At 37.7% G+C, this 24,955-nt stretch overlaps 2 protein-coding genes and 1 long non-coding RNA gene across 3 annotated transcripts in view; 1 reads left to right on the forward strand and 2 right to left on the reverse strand.

The window, feature by feature from the left end:
* The window catches only part of LOC134796819 (uncharacterized), a 250,822-nt gene that overhangs the window by 50,417 nt on the left and 175,450 nt on the right, over nt 1–24,955 (reverse strand). The window lies entirely within an intron of this gene.
* On the reverse strand, nt 2–9,840 carry LOC134797176 (protein Flattop homolog). Its single transcript, XM_063769431.1, has 4 exons — nt 9,652–9,840; nt 3,432–3,645; nt 2,014–2,186; nt 2–205 (listed from the first exon to the last, which is right to left on the reverse strand). Exons 1-4 carry the CDS (start codon nt 9,676–9,678, stop codon nt 143–145), a joined length of 477 nt encoding a protein of 158 aa, XP_063625501.1. The 5' UTR covers nt 9,679–9,840; the 3' UTR covers nt 2–142.
* LOC134796889 (helix-loop-helix protein 1) overlaps nt 18,721–24,955 on the forward strand; it is a 28,464-nt gene continuing 22,229 nt past the window's right edge. Inside the window, exon 1 of the mRNA XM_063769092.1 lies at nt 18,721–18,879. The gene's annotated coding sequence lies outside the window, so the exon portion shown is untranslated. The remainder of the gene's footprint in view (nt 18,880–24,955) is intronic.

Consider the following 24,955-nt stretch of genomic DNA (forward strand, 5'->3'; position numbering starts at 1 on the left):
ATGTTCAGACATGTAAAATTTGTAAACAATGATTTAAAAATGTACAACAGTTTACTCAAACAATCAGATAACAATCTTAAATATAAAAAGTGAAAAATAAAATCACTGTGCACTTTAGTTGTTTTCTACGTCTTCTAGTGTGTTATTCAAGCTTGCGAACTATTATCTTTTTATGACCGTGCTTGTGGAACAGGCATTGCTTAGGCTGAAAATAAATAATGCATTAAATTAAAAGGTAGCGTGCCAAACGTAAAGATAGGTTTGATTATGTGATCTGAGGGAGGATTGTCTTCATAAGTATGTAGGTACAACAATTTGTGTCAGTGGGAAAGTACACAATAATAGTCCAATAAATCTCACGATCCCAGAGTAGATACGGCAAATCTGAACAACTCCTACCTACTAATATTTTTAACAAAATAGTAAGGTTGGATGTTTTTGTTAGTCAATCATGCAAACAAAACAAGGCTGATCAGATTTTGGTGAAATTTGGCATTGGTAACAGATAGCTTACCTTGAATACATACAATATATACGTAAGTTGGGGAATGACAGTTGATTAATGGAGCATTCGATGAAATTGTGTACCGTTTGTCCCGTACAAACGCGAATTTTCTGAGATAATATGTAGGTATAGGAGTTTCTTTTTCTATGACAAAAGGTCAGAAATATGCACATAAAAAATAACCGTCGGCTTTAAACGCCGAAGAAACAGTTGTAATATATGAAATAAAATGCGCTTGTACGGGACAGCTCGTGGAATGCTCCAATGCAATGCAATGTTCTGGAACATAGGTATTTTCTTTCATAGTTTCATCCGTTAGACATATTGGTGAAGGCCCACCATTTATCTCGGATCTCCTACTAAATCGGAATGTGGTGATTGCTAATGACTAATGCCGGATTGAGTATTTATAGTTCTTATCACTCAGGTGTACATGACAGGTAACAATAAAATAATAAGTACTTTATAGCAAGAGTTTTTCAAAGCTAAACAAATGAATAAAAATATCATACAGTAAATACCTAGTAAATACAACAATAAAGTACCTAAACACCTGTAGACAGTCATTCATTGCAGACAGAAGATCCGTTATTCATTGATATCGTTTAAGTTGCGATTAGCTAAATCAATGATAAGAATTATTTGTTGAATTTTCCTAATATTTAATTATGGAAATTCCTAATATTTAATTATGGAAATTCCTAATATTAAATTAGGTAAGGGATATTATTTGAACGAATGACACGAATGTGGATGTAATTCTGATGATCAGTTTTTACATGTTACAACATGTGCAACAGGTGCATAAGTTAGGTAGGTACTTTACATATCATATCTTGCGATGGTTTAATATATTTAGTGAGTATTTGGTTAATTTGTTTGTAGATAACTATAAATAATTGCCTCTTATTATTAGGTTTAAGAAAACCTTCAAAAGAATACAAACCATTCCTAGACTAATATTGCGTCAATAATTGTGTGAAATAAATTACATTGAAATCGCGTCTTTGGACGTTACGGACAGAATGGCACGATATCTCTAAAAAATTTACTGACTCGACTGACCCGACACATTGCTTGAATAGCTATTCGAACATGGAATTAAAGTAGGTACCTACCTATATATTAGTAATTTTGCAATATGTCTTCAATGTTTAAGCATAAGTATGCCAGTAATGGTTGCATTTGGACAAGCCATTATTGACGTAGGTAGAGCGTCTAAGTAATAATAATATCGTCATATATGTGCTTCCAACTTAGCACGTTGCGGCGAACAATAAGAAGTGAAGCTGTGCACTCTTCCTACAACTTTCGCAACGAATCTATTAAGTAGATATTACACGCTATTAAAAATTAAAGCAGCCACAAACAACCCCAAGCATGACAAGCATCGGACAAAAACCGTTCTAAATACTCAAACTTCGTGACAATCCGTACCAAAATTCCTCTGCTACGTTACGCGCGAAATATAACTTTTTAAATAATGGCGTCTAGCGTCCGCGGCTTACTTGGAAGGTCTCCGCGGGCTCAGGTGTTTTCTGCTCGTCCTTTTTGGAGCGCTTGCCGGAGCGCATGCGCGCTGCTGCCGCTGCGGCAGCAGCGCCGGCCTTGGGCCTTTGCACGCGGAGATTCAGCCAATCTTTAAATCTGCCAGGGGGAGGCTCGCGAGCTAACTCTTCGGCTGGAGAAAGAACAGCAAAATAATCAAGAGCAAGTAGGTACTTAATGACAGTTATGACAACTAATGCTCCCAAAGGTACGACTTTATACTACCCATATGATTATTCTCTTATACTTGGTTTAAAACAAGTGATTCTACTTGTCCTAGGCTACTTTGTACAGCTAACCGTAAGAATTAAGTACGATTAAGACTGCTCATAATTTTCATATAGTAATAAGCTTTTACATGTGAAATCAATGTGGACTTGTAGTCTTCAATATTGTCACTGTAAAATTTTAAAATGGCCTGAGGAACCTAAGGCTTAAAATCTCAATTGGTTGACTCTACCAGTTATACATTATTTCCATATTATTGCTTTTCACAAACAAAACAACAAATGTGCTTTTAGTGCCTTCGAGAACAATAGATAGATACCAACTTGTGACTTCAAAATTGTGCAGATGTTTACGAAATAGGTACGTACGTCAACATATTTTACATTTAAGTATGTTTCCAAAACAACGCAGGTAACGTATGGTTTGCGTGCAGTCATCACTGATATCTACAAGTAAGTATTAATGGACCAGCGATCGACCTTCACCTCAATATACATTCATACAAAGGGTCGGAGGTGCAATACAGTCCTATTACACAAACTATTGTCTGCTGTGGCTCATCCCCTATAAGTATTTATAACTTGAAACCTTTAAGAAGTATTTGTAACCAAATGTCAGACCTATACTGGTTTCTGTAATATTATTGGAGTAAGCATTATGAATGGCATGCGTTCGAAGACAACCGCTAAACTACTCAGAAACACGACACGATGTAACATTAGGAAGTCTTTTCGCGTGTCTCCGGATCCGGACTAAGGTACATTTAAAACAGTTTTATGACTTCCGTCAGAATAGCTATTATTAAATGTTGGGTCGCTAGTAAGAATAGCACCCGACCTTATTATTGATAGCGGTACCTCTGAAACTAGTCCAAACCATTAGTCGCAAATGGCGTACCATATTTTCTGATTGAACTTTATTAACTACCTAGCACGCGAAGGCGTTGAAGTTTTACGGACACTGATGTCTAGGAGTACTGGCAACTGGCAAATACTCATAATCGTATAGTGGAAGGCACTTAACTTAGGCTTCTACAAATTACGAATATTTGCTTCAATTCTGGTGCACATCACTTGTTTCTTCACTTACTATATACAGACAAATTAAGAAGGTAAAAATATTCCTCAGGGGGTGTTTTTCGAGAACTTACCGACTTTCCTGGTGATCTTCCTAGGCAACTCCCAAGTGCCTGTGAAGTGCCCGAAGCACCTCGAAGTGCCGCGCGGCGCACCGGGTAGGAAGTGCCCATTGATGTCGCATATGGGTTTCGGGTCCGGCCTCATCTCCAGGGGGCGAGCTCTCGTCGGCGCCCAGCGTGGCACTTGCCAGTTGCCGAGGCGCCTTGGAGTGGATTCCTTGTTGAACTGATTGGTGAAAATGTCAGTAAGTAAAAATTAAGAACATAGCGAGGGAAAAAAGTGCCGAGGCATTTTATCTATTTCATGGAAACGAGATAGAAATTTTGGCACCGGTGTTAACAGTTAACTTAACACTGCTGTTATAAATAAACCTTATAGCATGTGACACAAATACCTACGTATGTAAAATAAAAACACAAATATTGAAAAGTGTTCTTTAAAAGTATGAAAATGACAAAAGAGACCAAAATTTTAATTTTATACTGGTGTTGCTGTTGCTCTCATTGAAATTGTGTATTTTATCGGCAGAACCCTCAATTTTTTATTCACACTTTATAATTGTATCTCCGTTTGACGACGAACGCCACGTGCCCACCACGGCACGTGTCACCGACAACTCTTAGGGAACGTTGACAGATTGTTGGTTTTCTCGCTGGGAGCTGACACATTCCTTGGCTGCACATGCACAGAGCGTGGGTTTCAATGCAAGTTAGTTTTGTAACATACAGTGCTAAGCCTGATTCCTAGTGTAGTTTGAACGTTTATTGTGGTATATCTATATCTACCTCCCTGTTTAATTTTTCTTCTACGTAACCCTAAGTACCTTGCTGTGGAGTACCTACCTTTTTTATTTGTGGTACGTACTTTTTATAATTCCTCCTTATACATTTTTGATTGATTCATCATATCATATTCTAAGCTTTGTTCGGGTTTTTGCTACAGCTCATTGGAGCCTGAGGTCCGCTAAGCAACTAAGATTTTTTGATTGATAATTAAATACTACTTTGTGATATCAGAGATCAATAAACTTTATGAATATATTAAATGAGACGAAAAATATAACAATATTCGCCGTGGCCGCAGGTGCCACCCCTAACTCGTCATACTCACAACAAAACAATCATACCCGCCCGACAAAGGGTTGCAGATTGTTATTTACCCCATACATCACGCCTCTCGCCTAAATTATAAATGCCCGCAATAATTTAGAATTATTTAGTCAATGGAATATTTTACTTGATTCATGTACGACAAGTTAATCTTTTAAAGTCGGGTGATAAAACAGGGTCATGGTTGTGTTTTGGTCAAACTGCAACAGACTGATAATTTGATAAATCAAGATTATAATGCCTAAAAATAACAAGATACCTAGCCTCATCAAAACATTTATGATTGGCAAATATCAACATGGCCTAAATCAATTGAAATTATTTAACTTAGCGGTCCCAGGGTGATATGAAACCAGACATCACACGTTCATGTTTAGGTTACAGTATGGTCGGTATGGTTTATTACGCTATCTATTAGATATAAAGATGTTTTGAAGATATAAAGAAGAGACATTTAAGAAGCCAGTTATACGGGAAGTTTTACAATTTTTACATTAATGAGTCCCCGAAGGCAGGGCCGTCTTAAACTATGCAGAGGCCCTTGGGCACATAAGAATTTGGGGCCCTTTTGGAAAGTAAAGAAAGCTAATTAAACCAACATATTTCTACTTACCATGATTGGTATAATAATAAATAGAAGATCTGTCTGTCTGTCCTTCGGGGCCCCCTGCGGATGGCGGCCCTGGGCATGGGCCCCGTGTGCCCTTATGGTAGACGGTACATTTATTTTGCTCGGAGCATGAGACACAGTATGATTACTATGAGGACTCCCTACAAGTGCCCCTCTTTGTCCCATAGTTTTTCTTACCCCATATGTAAACCTTATTTTCACGTTTTTCATTTCTACTTTTCTAAATTAGGTTACATTATATGGTGCCACCACGGTTTCATGATTTGCGTCAATCGACGACATCAACGTATTATCCAACGTCATTCATTATTCGTACCTTCGCGTTCGCTTTTGTCATCGCTCGACCTAAATTTAGACGTCCTTGCTACTTGTAAGACTTGTAAGCAATAAATCTAGTCCTTTGAGCTTTCGATCAACTTTGATGTATATAGGTATAGTAAGTATTGAAAAGAAAGATATATTATTATAGAGCTACTGACACCTTGTCAACTTTAATTGTAGGCATTCAACTATACATGCGTGGTACCACTTGCTTCCAGTATTAAACAGAACACAATCGACTCAGGTGTCTAGTTAAATTAAATGTACGAATAAAACAATGCGAATAATTGACTCAAAGGATTGAATCAAACTTTCTTCTACATTATCTGACTCATTTTCCTTTTTGATAGCCCAAATGAGCTACTCGATTAATTTATATTTATTGCAGTCGAAACTATCTTTCTGTAGCCTAATATTTAGGTATGTACAGTCAAAACTACAGATACTGTGCAAGTTGCCGAAAGTTTTCAAAAAGTTGGAAAACTTTCTCGGAAATTTAAGAAGAAATTAATACGAAAGAAAGGAAAATTTCATTTAGGAAACGGCTAATTATAATTCCCATTCAAAAACATGACAAGCTTTCGAAATTATTCCGTGTGGAAATTGCTAAACTTGATGATGTACTACCTATCAGGTATTCAAGACTATCTTTCTATAAGTTAATGATTTCGGCGTTTTCGCCTTTTCAATCAGACAACAAGCCCAAAGTACAAGCTTTGCTTAGTGTGGGGCTAGGTTGATATTTATGTGTATTAAGATGTCCCCTAATATTTATTTGTTTTTAATGCAGCAAATTAAAGCGAATGCGATTCTAAAGATGCACTTATGCAGAGATATGGAAAATCTTATGTTCATCGAATATGAGAACGGCCCAAGACCCAATAACTAAACTAATCAGCACTAATCACTGCCGCGTGCTACCGGTTCCATTATAGACCTATCATTTTTAGATGTCAATTTCCTCGACATATCATTGGCGTCTAATTACTAACACAGTCTATAAACGGTGAGATTACTTCAATTATATTTATAACCGTACATATATGTAATAACTTTAACTAGGAAACTGATTAAACTCTGTATGCTGCGTTCAGTCACGACATTTCACCCCAAGCTTTCCGGGACACAAATCACGCACGTTCCTCATGCCAGCGATATAAAACTATCTCAAGGCTCTGTCTGTTGTAAATAAATAACTACCTACTAAATTAACCATTATGATTTTGAGTATCATCATGGGCCCTTTCGTCTATTACAGACGATTTTTGGTGTAACATCAGATATAAGTAGCTAGTTTGTTAGTGCACGACACCTTGCACTTTGTGACTATGCGCTGAAACTTGGCACAGTTGATTCTTAGCTGGTCATGAGCAGATACAGACCGGGAGACCTCGAGAGCCACGTCTCATTTAGTGGGGGGAGGGGGGTAAGTTCGACGCCGCCGCGCTTCACTTGGAGCAACATTTCTCTAAAACTGTACCTATTAGGGCATGTGATATATCATTTTCGGATAAATTAAGGATGAAGAATTTTTTTTTTAACCAAAACAATGCACTTTCTAACAAAAAAAAAACATAAAGTAGAAAAGACAAAAAAACGTATCTTGGATTTTATCATAATTACCAATTTTTTTTTAAGTGTAGTAGGAATCTGAAAAAAAAATACAGTCATAAAGTTTGAATAACCTTTTTTGTAGGAAATTTTATGCAAATTATTCATGTGATAAAATATTTTTTGCTATTGGCCATCCTTTACGAGTTATTTACGAATGACTAAAAAAGAGGACCTTAGTATTTATTTTCTCCCCTCAATATTTTTTTAAATATTGATCTTAGCGAAAAAAAGTAGCACTTATTTTATAAGAAATCTGAAACAGATTATTTACGTAAAAGATATTTTTTTGCTGTGGGCTACCGTTTACGAGTTATTTACGAAAAACTAAAAAAATAAACGATTGTAGAACAAATTATAAGTAACTTTCCCACATTAATAATATTTTGTATTGAGATCACTCTGGCCCACGCTTAATATTATTTTTTATCTCCCATGTAACAACAGTTTTGTATATTAAACTATATATTTTCTTAAACGTAATAAGTGTAGCTTTACGACTGTATTTTTTGTTTTCAGATTCCTGCTACACTTTAAAAAAAATTGGTAATTATGAAAAAATCAAAAATACGTTTTTTAGTCTTTTCTACTTTATGCTTTTTTTTTGTTAGAAAGTGCATTGTTTTTGTTCCAAAACTAGATTCCTCATCCTTAATTTATCCGAAAATGATATATTACATGCCCTAATAGGTATAGTTTTAGAGAAATGTTGCTCCAAGTGAAGCGCGGCAGCGTCGAACTTCCCCCCCCCCCCCCACTAAATGAGAGGTGGCTCTCGACGGCTCCCGGTCTGTATCTGCTCAAGACCAGCTAAGAATCAACTGTGCCAAGTTTCAGCGGATAGTCTCAAAGTGCAAGGTCCCCATACAACGGTGTGCAGTAACAAACCAGCTAAAAGACAGAGACAACATGGTCTACCGCAGACCTGACAAGAGAGGTAAAATTGTACTGAACTAGACCTTGTCGTCGTTTTGTCTCTAAAAAGGGGCCCATAGATTATCAGTTCGCTAATTTTCGGTACTATAATCGTTCGGTAATCTGTGGGCCCCTTTATAAGCGAGTGCGGCGATTTGGATTAAGTATAACAGCGGAATTTTCATCAAACCGAATCGGACATGATTTTCTAGAGATAATTAGAACTTAACCTACCCTAATTTTTAAACGTGAGTATCTTGTTTATTTGAGGACTTCCGTCGTTTCTTGTAGACCCTTTTATGTGTAATTCCAGATGACAATTTTTTAATGAGATTTATTTTAACAATTTATTCAAAATCCCATGTCAGCATTTGAGAATATGTGCACATATGACTGTATGAGCTTAGTAACACTAGGGGTCAAATGTAAGTAGGTACCTATGAATACATTTAAAAACGTATTTCCAAGTCTAGGTAAATACCTTCATGAACGAAAAGACAAACTGGACTGGGCACATCAAGCTTGACGAAAATTGTATTGCAGTCGAATATGGTAAAGCAGCTAAATAGAAATATTTTTTACGCATCCAGAACGTAAGCAGGGTTCTTAGTGTGTTTTACTGACATCGTTTTTTTTTATTTAAACAACAATGAAAGGAAACAATAGTTCAACACAAGAGCTATTAAACTAAAGACCGACCAAACAATTCACAAAACGGTTTTGTCACGACTGTGAGCTTGTGTAACTTGACCTCGAGGTCCCTAACACCTATGTGTTTTACATGTCGATATGTGTATATTTATACTGGTCCGCAAGATCGCTTGGCAAGCTTTGCGACCAGCCCTCGTGCAAGATGTCAAACACGGATTAGTATTGTACACAATACCGTGAAAAATTGTCGTCTCTCGACAAGTGTCCACCCCTCTTAACATTGACCAAATAGAAAGCGCAACGAAAAGTACACCCTACCTGGCTTGAAATAGAGTTCTCATTTATTTGAGCGAATTGAAAGACTATTTACAATGTAATTGGATGTATCTAAGTTGGATTAAGGAAATACAATTTGTATGGGTAAAAAACGCTCGTGGGGATGGGGAGCGTAATGGGTAGTGCAGGTGCGCGACGGGTAGTTAAAAAATGTATGGGATTAACTTGGGATCGACTTGGACAATAGATCTTGTCTGCTAAACATTTTATACTCTGACACCTCTTCTTTAATACATATTTGCAATAGTAAGAATAATGACCTAAAGGACACTTTAGTCTTCATTTCTAAAACTTGTTATTCCATATTCATGTAAGGTAAATGTGGATAAGACCGTCTACAAGCACTTTTTTCGATTTTAGATCTTGCGTTTGTACTGTACTCTACTTTACAGAAGGTGAAGAAGGTCGGTAGAGCAGGAGTGAAGCCCTTCCTTTCTGTGCCTGAGCAACGTACGTGACGTATACAAATTCGAAAGTTCTTGCCCTATAACGGTCTTCCCTGCAATAAATGTTATATGCCGGTCTTTTCCACATTGACCGAACCTTAACGCATCGGTAACCTGCGCGGCGTTATAAGTGAATTGAATTTTTAAAAACATATACCTAATAAATTCGAAATGAAACTTATATGAAAACTTATTTTATATAGGGACTTACCTGACCACTATCGAAGTTGTATGCCATTATTTACCAATTTTATTACACGATAAACTTTGTAAAACTTAAATCACTAACAAAATCAACATAAACACCTTTCAACGCATTTCAAAACTGTCAAAACGATTATTTTTTACATTTTCACGGAGCGAAAGACCGCAGAGTTTGTCTATGAGCCGATAGGCTTTACGTCCGGAAAATGGGGAAATCTATTGGCACAACGGGTCGGTTGCCACGGCGACGGGGGTTCCTGGCTGTCCCTGTCGCTCCAGGCTTTCCTGCAGGTTCAATGCCTTTTCAGGACAATAAAATTGATAGGGCACACCAGCCGTTAGTAAGTCGAAAGAAAAGTTTCAAAAGCTATCCAAAAATCAACTCTGCACTTCACGTGTTAGAGTTTAAATTTTAAAAAGGCATGCATCATCATAAACTTAATTAATAATTATTATATATTTGCCTTAAGGGGTCATCCATTTGACCCCTCCCCCCATCCTTGTCACACTTGGTCACATTTGGCAAACCCCTCTCCCCTGGTGTGACGTCACATTTTTTCATGAAATCGGCAAATCGAATTAAGTATTATTAATTTTTTGTCAAAATATTAGTAAATTTATAACAACCCAAAACTGATTATGAAAAAAAATTAAACTAATAAAAACGATTATCGTTCCAAAAACTTGTTTTTAAACTGTACAGTAAATAAAATAAAATTTTGGTTACTGATGAAGTTAAAGTGACGTCACAAAGTTTGTGACTCCCCTCTCCCCCTTGTCACAACATGTCACATTTTCTTGACCCCCCCCCCCCCTAAACGTGTGATGTAATTAATGGATGACCCCTAAAGTTTGTCCTAAATATACAGGGTGACATTTAAGTTGTGATCAGTAATATGTTTTTCTAACTCCATAAACAACGAGCAATTTTATGCCCCTGCTCCTGCTCCTACTAAAATCAGAGCAGATTTTTTTTATTTTTTTTGTTTATTTTTTGTCATTTATTTTATTTTTATAAGTGGATTTAGGATACTACAACGGCTTATTACGATATTTAAATTAGTAAATTAAATCGCCTCTTTGAATCGGAACTGTCATTGACATCAATTTTGTCATTATTTCTAACTGTGAAGAAATAAAATCTACTTAATTATTCATTTGAAATATCTTACAAAGCTGTTCAAATACCACATTGCCACTTGTAAAAGTAAAATAAATGACAAAAAATAAACAAAAAAATCTAAAAATCTTGTCTGATTTTAGTAAGAGTAGGGACATTAAATTGCTCGTTGTTTATGGAGTTAGAAAAACATATTACTGATCACGACTTAAATGTCACCCTGTATTATCATCACAGTTTCAAAAAGGTTTTACTGTCTCCCTTGTACAGTCATTAGATTATGTGACATTAGTAGTCCATGCCATCAAAGAGCATATAATCACTACGTTCTACATGCCATTTTGACTGTTAATATCAAACCCATAGATAAACATGGAAATAATGAAATAATCTCTCGGCCTAACATCGTTTTTTTATTTAACACTTTTATCTAAACATGGAAATAATAGCAGATAACCGTAATTTGGACTAATAAGTAAGAATAGTAAGATTATGTAATACCTAGTTATATATCAATGTATCGTTGTATAGTTGCTTATCCAAGCTTATAACCCGAAAGTACTTGAATAACCACTCTTTTATGGTAAGTATGAAGATAAGTATTGAACCAAGTAGGTACATACACTAATCGCGTGTCCTGAATCTGAACTGATGTCGCAATAAACAAAATTAGAGTTTGCCGTGACCTTCTCCAAGTCGTTCGTGTATTGTATTTAGTATAAACCGTTTATTAGGTATAACATTAATATCGCAATCCGAGTTAGCATTAGTCGCAGATGTCTCCGGCCGGTACATGATTCTTTGCATATAATTATCTTATGAATCGTGAGCTAGAAATCAATTCGAGGCGGTTAGTATTCAAATTATTTGTTGAAGTTACAGTAAGTTTTGTTAAGGGGATAGAAACGTAGACTCGACAGAATGCTCGAGGGTAAATTACTATTTGCTAGCCAAATTGTTACTTCTTGCGTAGGTACGGGCATCGGTATTTAGTTTAGCAGGGGATGATGATGATGATCCTTCCGGTCGATTTCCACCATGGCGACCACTTCGACTCCTAGTTAGGTCGGCTAGGTAATAATAGGTAGGTAGGTAAAATGAATATATTTACATTTATGGTATGGTCAGGATTTATTTAAGGACCAAGCAGGATATCACTAATTACTAACACCTTATAAAAATTAAGTCCCCCGCCGCGTCTGTCTGTTTGTGTCTAAGTATGTATGTTCGCGATAAACTCAAAAACTACTGAACGGATTTTAATGCGGTTTTCACTTATCAATAGAGTAATTCTTGAGGAAGGTTGTGTACAATTTGTTAAGGCTTTGTGTAACCCGTGCGAAGCAGGGGCGGGTCGCTAGTTGGTTATAAAATTAAATGTATGCACAGGTTACAGGTTTTGCCACCGTGCTTGCTGCTGTGGCCGAGAAAAACCAGCTGAAAGACCGAGTACTATACTTAGTATCAACATTTACATTAGATAATGTGTGAGGATTTGAAGAATGCGATGGAGCGCAATCAATGGAAGGAGGACATTTCTGCTTGGATTGAACGACTATCACCAACCAAGATAGACATGATGCTAACGATTGAAAAGGAGAAGACCAGAGGTAAGTTGGCTTAACATTATCACATGGTACAAAAACTACTTTTACTGAAGTGGATGGTTTTAAGAGAGGGTACTTCATTGGCCTAAGCCTCTAACGTAAGTACCTAAGTCGTATCTGAGGGCATACTCATCTGAGGAAATTTCGATTTTTGTTCTTCACCGTCGTTAGCCCTGAGTATTTAATGAGGTCCAACTGTCTCCAAGTTTTTACTTCATAATTGAACTGATTTTATTAGATTAAAAACGCAATTGTATTGTATTAAACTTAGCACGCTTATTTCTTTTAAAGTAACTAGGTAATAATTTATTTTCGAAAAGGCCAGACAATAGGATAATAATTTCGTAAAACTGCTTCTAACAAAAATACGACATAAATTACATCGTTTATAATTTTTTTAATCAACTGGTATTTCATTTTATTGGTTTACGTCGTCGTAGCTTATCGTAAAATGTCAGGCGACCAAATGCAGAACCCTGAATACTAAGGGTTCCCCCACATATGTCGACGCGGAATCGGCAAAACCCGATAGGAAAAAGCTTTGTGTCTGCGCAATAAGAGCGAAAAAGTCGTCGTTCGGCTCGGCTCGCATCGGCCGGCGCCTGCCGACGCGTCGACGGCTTTTTCGCTCTTATTGCGTGGACATAAAGCTTTTTCCTATCGGCTTTTGCCGAATGCACGTCGATATATCTGGGGAGACCCTAAATGAACGACAATACATAAAAAGGTGTGTAGTTATAAAACTTGATTCTTATTAGTGCCCGGCTTTTTAGATTTTTCACGCGAACATTTGTCTGTAATTTTCATTGTCAAAGTAATAGTGTAGAATAAGTAGGTCTATGATTATTTTGGTTGTAGGTAAGTACATAATTTAAAAACCAACCCAATACTTATACAGAGTGGCTAAAAAATGACTGCATTCCCGTTGCCACGTAGGTTTTGGAATACTGAATCAAGTTTTACTATGGGACCAACCTCGAAATCGCGAAAAAAAACCTGGTTGTTTCATACATTTTGGCTGGTCCATTTTCTATGAGAGGGTAAATTCTTTTTCGCGTTTTCGGGGTTGGTTCCATAGTAAAAGTCAGGGCTCGGAACCGGTATTGATATACCGGTTAATATCGTTCATAAACCGTTATATTATTTCGTTCATTAATAAACCGGTTAATTGATGGAACGCGAACTTTAAAATTTAGTTCTCTCTTCTAACCGGTTAGTTGAGAGAACGAAATGTTTTCGTTCTCGAGGAACGATATAATACCGGTTAATCTCAGCCGTCTACAATATTAATACATTACCCGGCTACCCGCTCTAAGTACTCGATCTCGATGTTGACTTGACGGTGCTGCTTGCTGACTGAATTGTTTATTTTTTATACTTTTTGGGCGTGTGAGTTTTGACTGTTGGTGTTGGTGGTGTTTTGTTACATTTAAAATGGATTCACAAAGTTGTAAATATATGAATATATTCCGGACAGTCAACCATTTTTCAATGAAGAAGAGACCGATAATTTCGATTCTGACAACTGTAAGTAAAATAAGTGGGTACACATTTTTTTTGATAATCCTAGTCTGAAAGGATATAACGCTCTGAATTGTATTAGCAGCTTCTCCTCCTTTCCTCCTTGCATTTTGTATGCAAATTAAAAAGAATATTAAATGTTGGTGGACGTAATTAAGAAAACAATGCTGGCGTGCAAATTATTTATTGTCTTTAGATATTCATTTGAATTTTGTTAATCCTTTTTAACCGAGTTCCAAATCCCAAAGGAGTATGTTATCAATTCGATTGTATGTTTTTTTTTTTTTAATGTTTGTTACTCCATATCTCCGTCATTACTGGACCGATTTTGAAAATTATTTTATGATTGTACGTATATGCATACAGATTGGTCCCGTTTTTGTCAAAACCCAGTTCTGATGATGGGATCCATAAGGAATTGAGGGAACTCCTCAAATCTTAAGGGCATACATATAGTAATTTTTGGGTTTTTATCAACAAATTAAGCATATACATCCAAAAAAGTGACATTTGATGAAGTGGAACTGCTGATGATCATCAAAACGGAACTCTTCAACGACGCATAGTTCACGTTTGGCGATTTGTCGTCTTCGTTATGTTTGTTAAGCAAGTTAAGTTTTTAAGCCACATTTTTGTCAAGCTCGAGTTCTGATGACGGGATCCATGAGGAATCGAGGGAACTCCTCAAATCTTAAAGGCATGCGTATAGAGATTTTTGTATTTACATCAGAAAATCAAGCATTTTCATTAAAAACTGTCGCATTTGATGAAGTGGAACTGCTGATGATGACTAGAACAGAACTCTTTAATGACGCATAGTTCACGTTTGGTGATTTCGAATTTCGATTTTGACTTGGACTGCGACCCGGACTCGAAACCAGAACCGGACTCATACCCGGATCCGGTTCGGACCTGGACCCGGACCTGGACTCGGACCCGGATTCGGACTCGGACCCCGGACTCCGACCCGGACCCGGACTCGGACCCCGGACTCCGACCCGGACTCGGACCCGGACTCGGACCCGGACTCGGACCCGGACTCGGACCCGGACTCGGACCCGGACTCGGACCCGGAACCGGATTCGGACCCGAGCTCGGACCCGGACTCGGACCCGAACTTGGACCCGGACTCGGACTCGGACCCGGACTCGGACCCGGACTCGGACTCGGACACGGGCCCGGACTCGGAACCGAACTCGGACCCGGACTCGTACTCGGAACCGGACCCGGATCCGGACTCGGACCCGGACTCGGACTCGGAACCGGACTCGGACCCGGACTCGGACCCGGACTCGGACCCGGACTCGGACTCGGAACCGCACTCGGACCCGGACTCGGACCCGGACTTGGACTCGGACCCGGACTCGAACCCAGACCTTGACCCGGAAAACCACTTTGATACCTTAACTAAACATGGGGGCCACTTTTAGGGGGTCAATGAGAAAATTTAAAAATAAAAAGGTTCAAACTAAATCGTGTTGATATGTATCAAATAAAAGAGCTCATTGTGAGAATCCAAATATATTTTTTTTATAATTTTTGGGTAAACATTTTAGTACTCATTCAAGAAAATAGGCAAAAACTGACCATTCCTCCCTTTATCTCCGACACTACTGGGTCTAAACTTTTGAAAAAAAATCATAAAATAGTTCTTTACCTATTAGATGACAGGAAAATCTATTAGAAATGTGCAGTCAAGCGTGAGTCGGACTTAATTACTTCGTTTTTGATCCGACCCTACGGGTTTTTCACTCACGTTTCACATAAAAAATACATTGTTAAAAATTGTGTAATGTTACATTTCTAATGTACGAACGGAACCCTTGCAACGCGAGTCTGACTCGCACTTGGCCGGTTTTGTTTTTTTAATTTTCAAGCAAATGGGCTAATTGATGGTGGCAAATATGAAATTAATTCGTTTTCTTGTATAAATAAATAATTGGTTGATTTTAATAAATAATAAAAATAATTAATAATACCTTCTTCTATAATCATTCTAAAGCTGCTATAAAAAAAATATTAAAATTATAAAATAAAACATCTGAAACTAATATTTATTAACAAACAGGAAAAAACATGTAACAAACATACACTAATTAATTAATAAGTAGAAAAGTAATAAAAAAACAATAAACAAAAAACACATATTTCGGCGCACACAGCGTACTGCAGGACGCAAAAGGATTCCTACGCAGCTATACGCTTCGCTTTTTCGAGGTAAGCACTGATATTCTGCCGGTTACAAATAATAATACTCATTTTATCTTGCTGCGACGTTTTCAATTTAACCGGTTTATTTCGTTCCTCAAGAACGAAACGAGAACGTAATTGGTGTAAACCGTTATTTCAAAAGAACAGTTCTTTAACCGGTAACCGCAAACGGAAACGAAATCCATTTCGTTCCCGGGCAAATGAACGAAACCGGTTTGAGCGTTGAGAACGGTTTCCGAGCCCTGGTAAAAGTTGCTCAGTCTAACCCCAAAACCTCCCTGGCAACGGGAATGCAGTTATTTTTTAGCCACCGTGTATATTTATTAACAGACTTGGATAATTTTTTTAGTAACAGGTAGAATAATAAAAGCTTTTTCTACTGACAAGCCAACCTTGTCAGTAGAAAAAGGCGCGAAATTCAAATTTTCTATGAGACGAAATCCCTTCGCGCCTACATTTTTCAAATTTGCCGCCTTTTTCTACTGAGAAGATCTGCTTGAACGTCTTTATAACTTATGGTTCTTTTTGGGTTATAACTTATAAGAAAAAGGCAGATTCTCTCTTCCACTGAGAATAAACGACTCTTGCCAAACTATTTCTTACAAGAGTAATAGGTAAATACGAAGTAAAGTGCATAAATATCACTAATCAGTGCATTCCACGTGTTGAATTTAAATAGGCACTATAATAATTATACTTCTTCTTCTTCCTCGCGTTATCCCGACATTTGCCACGGCTCATGGGAGCCTGGGGTCCGCTTGACAACTAAACCCATGATTTGACGTAGGCGCTAGTTTTTACGAAAGCGACTGCCATCTGACCTTCCAACCCAGAGGGGAAACTAGGCCTTATTGGAATTAGTCCGGTTTCCTCACGATGTTTTCCTTCACCGAAAAGCGACTGGCAAATATCAAATGATAGTTCGTACATAAGTTCCGAAAAACTCATTGGTACGAGCCGGGGTTTGAACCCGCGACCTCCGGATTGAAAGTCGCATGCTCTTACCGCTAGGCCACCAGGCATTATAATAATTATACTTATTTAGGTATATTCGTACGATCCTGTCACGGCGATTTTTTTGTATTTAATGAGTAGGTACTTAACATGTTATCTGTAATTGATGATGATTAAAATAGATAAGCGGTCAAACGAACAGAAATTATCACACGATAAACTTGTAAAATCATAATTTTTGTATAATTCACATTCAAGCTGTGCACCTGCGGCGTATTATTGACGTTGTTATTCGTTGTTTTCACACTGCGATATTAAAAGTTACATATACTGTAGGTAATTAATCGCGCTGTCTTGACGACAACAACAACCCTGATATCCGGGACCTGATGACGTGATGACAATCGTTGATAGAAAACGATAATAGAAATTTAAATGATGTACATATTTAAAAATTCACAAGGCTTTTCGTAGCATCTGTCCCGATATATTTTTTCTTTTCGTTTGCTTTTTGTCGATGTTATCTTGGCTAAGCCCCCAGGCGATCTAATGGCGATGGCGCCCTATAAGTACCTACCTATTAGGTACCTATATAGATTATCTGGATTATCTATCTTACCCATTACTCTACTATTTGTATGAGATTTAGTCCATCATCGTCACTGACGTGGGTATTAGGTAGTTCCTTGTTCAAATTATACTACACACACCGTACTTTTGTATTTGTCCATACTGAACCCTACAACGAAAATTCAACTTTTCCAATCCAAAAGTGGATCCCAAAAGAAAATGGTCATAGTAAAGCCAGACTTATTACCAGGCCACCTGCGCCCGGGATCGATAGGCGGGGTCGTCCCGGATTGGCCGCTACAATGGGGGGCGGGGCTTGCTGAGGATGCTGTGCTCGCGAGAATCTCGGTTTCGACGAGAATGTAAGAAGAACGGGTGCTGTATTTACCAGCAATTTACCTGAATGCCTGGTGGTGATGGTAGTTGTGTAAAGTACAAGACTAGAGTAACTAGTAATATAAGTTATTATCTCCAAAGTAAACCACTACTTAATTATAACCGACTACCGTAGATCCGAAGATTAAGCAATCAGAGAGTAAAAACATGACGTACGTCCTAGTACCTATGGTTAATATAGGTACTAATGAGGAGTTTCGTGAATTCCTCGATATTCCCATATCTCATCGGTATTCTCGGTGACGACTAAAATAAGTGATCCTTCTTCATACCTATACTTATCACTTATTTAAAATGGTCAATAATTATAATAACTACGTTTTTTTTAAATATAAGTACAGATATAGTGTGTTATATTTTATCCCAGGCTGTACAGCCCCTTTTTGTGTTCCGTACAAAACTTTGTTCACGGAACATTTATTTTCCTAAGCACTACCAACTGTTCTGAAATAAATGCGTTATATAAGTAGTATATAAATTGACCACTTTATAGTTCATGTAGGTACTTTCAGGGACCACTAGTGGGCTGTGAACCACCGCTTAAGATAGGTTAAAACATTTAAGATATAGCCGATTCTTAAGACTGAAACAATGAAAAGGTTCGTTGCTCTACATTAACGTTTATTCTAGTAATCAGCGAGGTCTGGTTTAAGAGGTATCATTATTAAATTTTAATTTTCGCAAGTCCCGCCCTACATTGGGAGGGTGACCCACCCCCTACGCAGAGGATATAAGCGGGGGGATGCTGTCCTCTGGACCAGTGATCTTGCGGAGTGTCTAGTGTGCAGTGGTGGATTTGATCGTGATCCACTTCATCATTATGAAGGTTTAAGGAATTCTTTTGGAAAACGTCAGGGTGAGTTTGAGCTATAGATACCTTTATTTATAATTTAAGAAAAACATAGTATTATGTATGAATGTAATATTAGAGTTGGTAACATATTGGTAAAAAAAAGTAATTTAATTTTAGCATGTTTTTCTCGGGTCGTAGCGAAACTGCTTCGTACTTAGGGGCGTAGAAGGCTTAGAAGTCCGTCTATGCTAAATCTGCACCGACATGAATACAGCGAAGTGTGGGCGTGTCATTATAAACGTCATATTTTCATAGAAATTTAACACTTTATGATGGCATTCCCACACTTTGTCATTAAATTATGCCATGCAGATTTAGCTTGCGGCCCGATTCGAACTTTAAGTTAGATCAATTCATAGATCTAGAAACGATATGGATTAGATATGTCAGTGTCAAAAGTGACGTTTTTGTTTGAAGAAACGTATATATATATATATATATATATATATATATATATATATATATATATCTTACATATCGAATCAGTAGATTAAATTAAATAACAGTTAAAAATCTTTTCCCTAATTGTTGCGTATGCGTAGGGGCAACACAAAGTCCAAAATAATTGTTCATCAAGACACCAGCTCGCAATTCCATCACAGATGCACATCAATTACCGAAAACTCGACTCAATCGATTCGATACGGCCGCGTGATTGGATTACTCGAAGGGTTAGGGGCGATATAAAAAGAATAAATACGGATTTATTATCCCCTAAAGAGCTCGCTTAGCGCGAGGTGTGAACCCGTGATGTATTATTTATCTCGACTACCCTTGCGGGCAGTCAATTTGATTTGAGGCTGTGAAAACAACTGTATATTTGCCGGGTGTCCTTTGAGATGTTAAGGATGTCGGGAAACCTTCTCCGTTCGTTAGGTGTCAAAGGGTTGCGTTTCTTGGGTGTGGTAAAGTAAAACTAAAAATCAAAATGCCATCAATGTTTCAATAGGTTCCTGACGTTTACATTTTTTAAGAGATACAAAAACAATTAACACTATACCTAAACCTATATGCCTACACATTGTAAATCACATACATGTAGTACCTACATGTCATATATGTACCTTAATAGTATTTATACTTTAGCAGCTTATCTAATTAAAAAACCCTAAAAAACACACACTATGCACTCTATTTTTAGTAGTGATTGTACCTCCCCCCCTTACTTACTTACCTACTCGTAATATGAACACCCCCTTTAGATATACCCCTAAATATGGCCATGTGATCGTCTAGCTAGTGGTTAGGACCCCTCTGAAGTGAACCGCGGTAACCTCAAATTCTTTAATGAGTATCAGCTAAATTTTGGACTCTTGACTTTATTTATTATTACCTAGATTTTGAGAACAGATATTTATGGTAATAAGATAATTATTTATGGAAGTAAGAAATAATCTAAAGAAAATTATTCAGAGAAATAGAAAATTATTCAGAATTTATTAGTGCAACGTAAATGATGGTGTAAAATTTACTATAATGTATTTAAGTATTGCAGCATATATGATGATATAAAATATATAAAAATGTTGTTGGTAAAATCCTGCCACACCTATTAAGCTTCCGGGATAACATAGAAGCAGCACTCCTGAGATAAGCTCTTTTACACCCTAGCATTTCAAGATTAATTATAATTAACTATCATCTTCTAAACGATGTGTGATTTAATCACACGTGCTGCTCCGTACGCCCGATGCAGGTCTGGAAGCTCTTAGTCCGATTTGCAAGTATTAATCGGAACACCTACCCTACCAGTTTAGCCAGAAGGGCTATGACCAACACTTCGTAACCTAAGCGCACCTAGATTATGATGAAAAGAAGTGTCAAAGTATCCATCAGTCATCATAATTACTTATCTTTTTTATATTCAAAAGCTAGGGATGCTAATCCCTTAATCCCATTCCCCAGAACTGATAATGTATACAGAATTCCTAGTTCTCTAGATGTATAAACGAAGTACCGAGTTTATTCACTAATTATTATGTTTAATCGAGGCCGAAATTGAGTATTCACTCAATTTATCCTTTGTACTGCTTTTGCCTGACAAAGGTTCCCTAAAGCAAACCGTTCTTCAATCCCAGAATAGTCTGCGTTCCTAAATCCAGATTGATAATTAAGAGATTATGTTGTAAATACCTGATTATATTACTCAGTACCTCGTCCCTACACCAGACAACCAGAAATGAAAAATAAAAATTTATAAAGCCGTTAATGATCCCCATATCAATTAGAAATTAGGAAGATTTAGGCAGATGAACCCTTAAAGAGAAATATATATCAACCATATCAATTGTATAGACCAGAACTAAAAAAAGAACTCTAATAAACAACAAAATGAGTGTGTGATTCTACCCTAACTCTACCCATTGTCCCTAATCTAGTACATTCAAAGCATAGTTCGTTCTTACCATCGACCTAATGCTTTGTAATATACGCAAGTGTGGTCCCTACGAGAAGCTGTAACGTTCGGCAGGCGAAACCGAGAAGGCAACCTACAGGCCAGTGTATTTGACTCCCTCCTTATCGCCCGCGGGCATGGTGGATAAGAATAAGTCGCCCTATTCCGTGTATATAAGAGTATCAGTACCCTAGCACACACACATACCGATCACATGGAAAACTCTGCCGAGACAAAGACTATAAGTGCAATATCAGTCACGACAGTAGCCTTTCCCCGCAACCACCACTAGCATGAACCGGAGCACAGAAATATATAAATAAATTTAATAGGAGACCTAGTCTCAATTACTGTCGACTTCAGTGGGCAGGATTTACACCCAATGACGCGCACGTGACGTCCCCACATCCGTCTAAACAGCTGGGCCTTGAGACTAGTGAGATAATTCGTCTCTTATGTTGATATAGAAGAGACGCCAAGTCCTCTCAAACTTGAAGCAATAGACTCCTAACCATCCAATCCTTTGGCACCGTTAGGCGGAGTGAATGCTTAGCAGGACAAACTGTCAGTCCAAACAATGATCTGGTTTTAAAATAGCAAAAAGACCCCATAATAAAACACTAAAAATAGCTAAGTTATCGCAAAATTAAACTAACTTAATAGAAAAGTGAAGTTCCCTTAAACACTGTCATCTATATCTAACGTTACGAGAATTTCTTCCCGCAAAACCAAACACAGACACTATTCCAAGCCCCGGCCATGCAACGACATTGTCCCTGCATAACATGACGGCACTTAGAACACACAGCGTAGAGAAAACTTCACAATAACTAAAAACCTATACATGGCAGTAAAGAAACTCCACAACATCCCATGTCCAGCGTTACGACGATATTGTCTCCGTAAAACCAAACACAGACACAAATTCCAAGTTTAAATTTACCAGGATAATTCCAAGCAAAAACAAACACAGAAAAAGTAGCAGAGTAACTTCACTTACCAGTATTACGTTACGCCCGAAAACCAGAGTCACTGCTAGTCCGATGGTTGAAGAATGAATGAATGATCCGAGTCGACGGTCCGCTCCGCCTTTTATACCTTTTTCTAGCGACGAGCCGGCGACTATGCGACATATTGGCGATTAAACGGTGACATACTTGCGACATACTGGCGTCCCGCGACATACTAGCGTCCCAATAGTGACATACCGGCGACAAGTTGCGACATTCTGGGGCCCATTGGCGACATGCGACGTACTGGCGACCTATTAGGGACCCACGACATTATGGCGACCCATCGGCGACATGCGACGTACTGGCGACCTATTAGGGACCTACGACATACCGGCGACCCATTGGCGACATGCGACGTACTGGCGACCTATTAGGGACATGCGACGTATTGGCGACCTATTAGGGACATGCGACTAGGGTCATAACGGCGACATATTGGCGACATAACGGCGACATATCGGCGACATATCGGCGACATAACGGCGACATATCGGCGACATAACGGCGACATATTGGCGACAAATTGGTGACATAAACGGTGACACAATAGTGACATAACAGTGACTTATAGAGACAAACGCTATTCCAAAAATACCAGGGCACCAGAACTGAGGAAGAAGTTATTAGCCTCGTGGCATGTAACGACGTTCGATTCAAGGAGAAAGATCATAAGCTCCATTTTGTTTACTAAGCCATATTCCTTAAATATTAACGTTCACAATTGCTTACTGCAAAGTATAAATCATGTCCCTTTCATTCATGCAGTTTAGAGAAAGATGGAGCTAATTTTAATGACGTCTACGCGCACATAGGCAGCAGGGAACGTTCGAAAACATCACGTACGAATTTGTTAACATTATTTTACTTTGAGATATTTTAAGTTTATTTCTGAAAATCGTCCCTGTATTGAAGTATTTTATGTTTATTAGTATCAAATATATTATTTAAGACATCTGGGATCTAGAGGGTTAATTATTATAATATTTATTTTTGTCTTACGAATTTTAATTTCATGTTTCGAAATTGTACTAGGGCATCAGCGTAACGGAACGTCGAGCTGTCATTAATGTCACTGTCAACTCAATACTATTTGTTGTTGGTTGTTTTCTGAAGGCTTATTTTGTTTATTTGTAAGCTAAAATAAGGATTAATTAAACAAAAATGCATCTGATAAATAATGAAACATGGAATCAAGTGCTTCAAGTTCCAATTGTTAGAATATTCAATGGAATCATGAACGAAATATGCGACCGCAAGGGACATTAGTATTACAAGGTATTTCCTACTATTATATGTGTTTTGTAATGAAAAATGAGGCCAATACTAGGCAATAGGCATACGACTAGTCACAGTTCGCCCCCGATTTAAGTGTTTTATGAATTACTACAGTAATTTGTAAAAGACTTCAATCTACTCTAGATTAGTCGGATATATCCCCCCTTTTCTAAACGTGTAGTGTGTGTCTCAATACTAGGTGACCGCTAATGATTCAGTTCTGAAATTAGTTCATCAGAATTCTGTCAATGAACCATGACAACTTTTTCCCCAGTCACCTCGCTCCACCAAAGATATTAGGTTGTGAATCTAATAGGCTACTAGTTAACCCGTCCTTGCCAGCTCAACCCGGCCGCGTCGAGTATTACTCTTGTCTCTACCCGAATTGCGCCGTACACTTCCGTAGAAGAGCATCTGATGAGACAGCAAAAACTCCCCAAGCAAAACGAAGAGACCTTTAATTTTTATAAGTACGAAGCTTTCAAGTTCCATCGCCAAAATTCGAACCAATTTCATTGCCTTATCACCCTCAACCACGTTTTCTTGGCGCGTGTCTCATACTTGAATAAAATATACCGACCTTTAAGTTTGTTTGGATGTGTATTTTTTTTTTTTATATAAACAAACTTAAAATTGACATAAGTAAATACCCCAATATGGTATGATAAAGATATTTTTGTTTCAAAAAAAAAATACCAAAATAAACAAAATATTTGCTTATTATTATTATACCTCATATTGAAAGCAACATAAGATATGTAATTGTATCTAATTAACCTCTTGAAAAGAGCCTCGTCCTTTTAGACGCTCACGGCCCTTAAAATATGTCGAGTGTCAGATATATCTCACCCAATATGAGTGTGTGGGTTTCGTAAGGGTCTTATTACCTTGTGTAGTACTAGCCATAAAAACCTACCCTTCTGAATGGGTCGAAATTTTAACCTACCGATAAGATTTTTCTGGCTAGTTGTGTATCCCCGTCCCTCCCCAGTTTGTTCCCCTGCAAATACCGACAAATCTAGTTTGATTACCCTCCAGCTTTTGTCTATCTGTATCAATCCGTCCTTTCCAAAAAGGTACACCCATCAACTTGACATCCGTCATCTCATATCGTACATCTCTTTCATAAATCACCACAGACTCATAACTATAAGCACTCAATGCACACACATTTTCATTCCTCCTCTATTACACTTTCACACTGATTTCTACAGACAGCCAACGCATCGATTAGTAATCAAAACGAGAAAAAAAAAATATATTTATTGTCTCATAATCATTTGAAAAGGAAGAAAAAAAACATACTCATTTTGTCCTAGCCTCACACTATCCCAACATTTATGTAGATGATTCCCAGATGATTTTAAAATCCCTCAATTTTCCAACTAATTATTTT

This window comes from Cydia splendana, chromosome 14 (genome assembly GCF_910591565.1).
Source record: "Cydia splendana chromosome 14, ilCydSple1.2, whole genome shotgun sequence".
NCBI classification, from domain to species: domain Eukaryota; kingdom Metazoa; phylum Arthropoda; class Insecta; order Lepidoptera; family Tortricidae; genus Cydia; species Cydia splendana.

Bases quoted from the DNA above. Each gene is read 5' to 3' on its own strand.
- LOC134797176 (XM_063769431.1), bottom strand. From the start codon at position 9,678: ATGGCATACAACTTCGATAGTGGTCAG. The intron at 3,646-9,651 runs GTAAGTCCCTAT...TTCACCAATCAG, and splicing joins ACAACTTCGATAGTGGTCAG to TTCAACAAGGAATCCACTCC. The intron at 206-2,013 runs GTAAGCCGCGGA...ATTTATTTTCAG, and splicing joins AGCCCGCGGAGACCTTCCAA to CCTAAGCAATGCCTGTTCCA.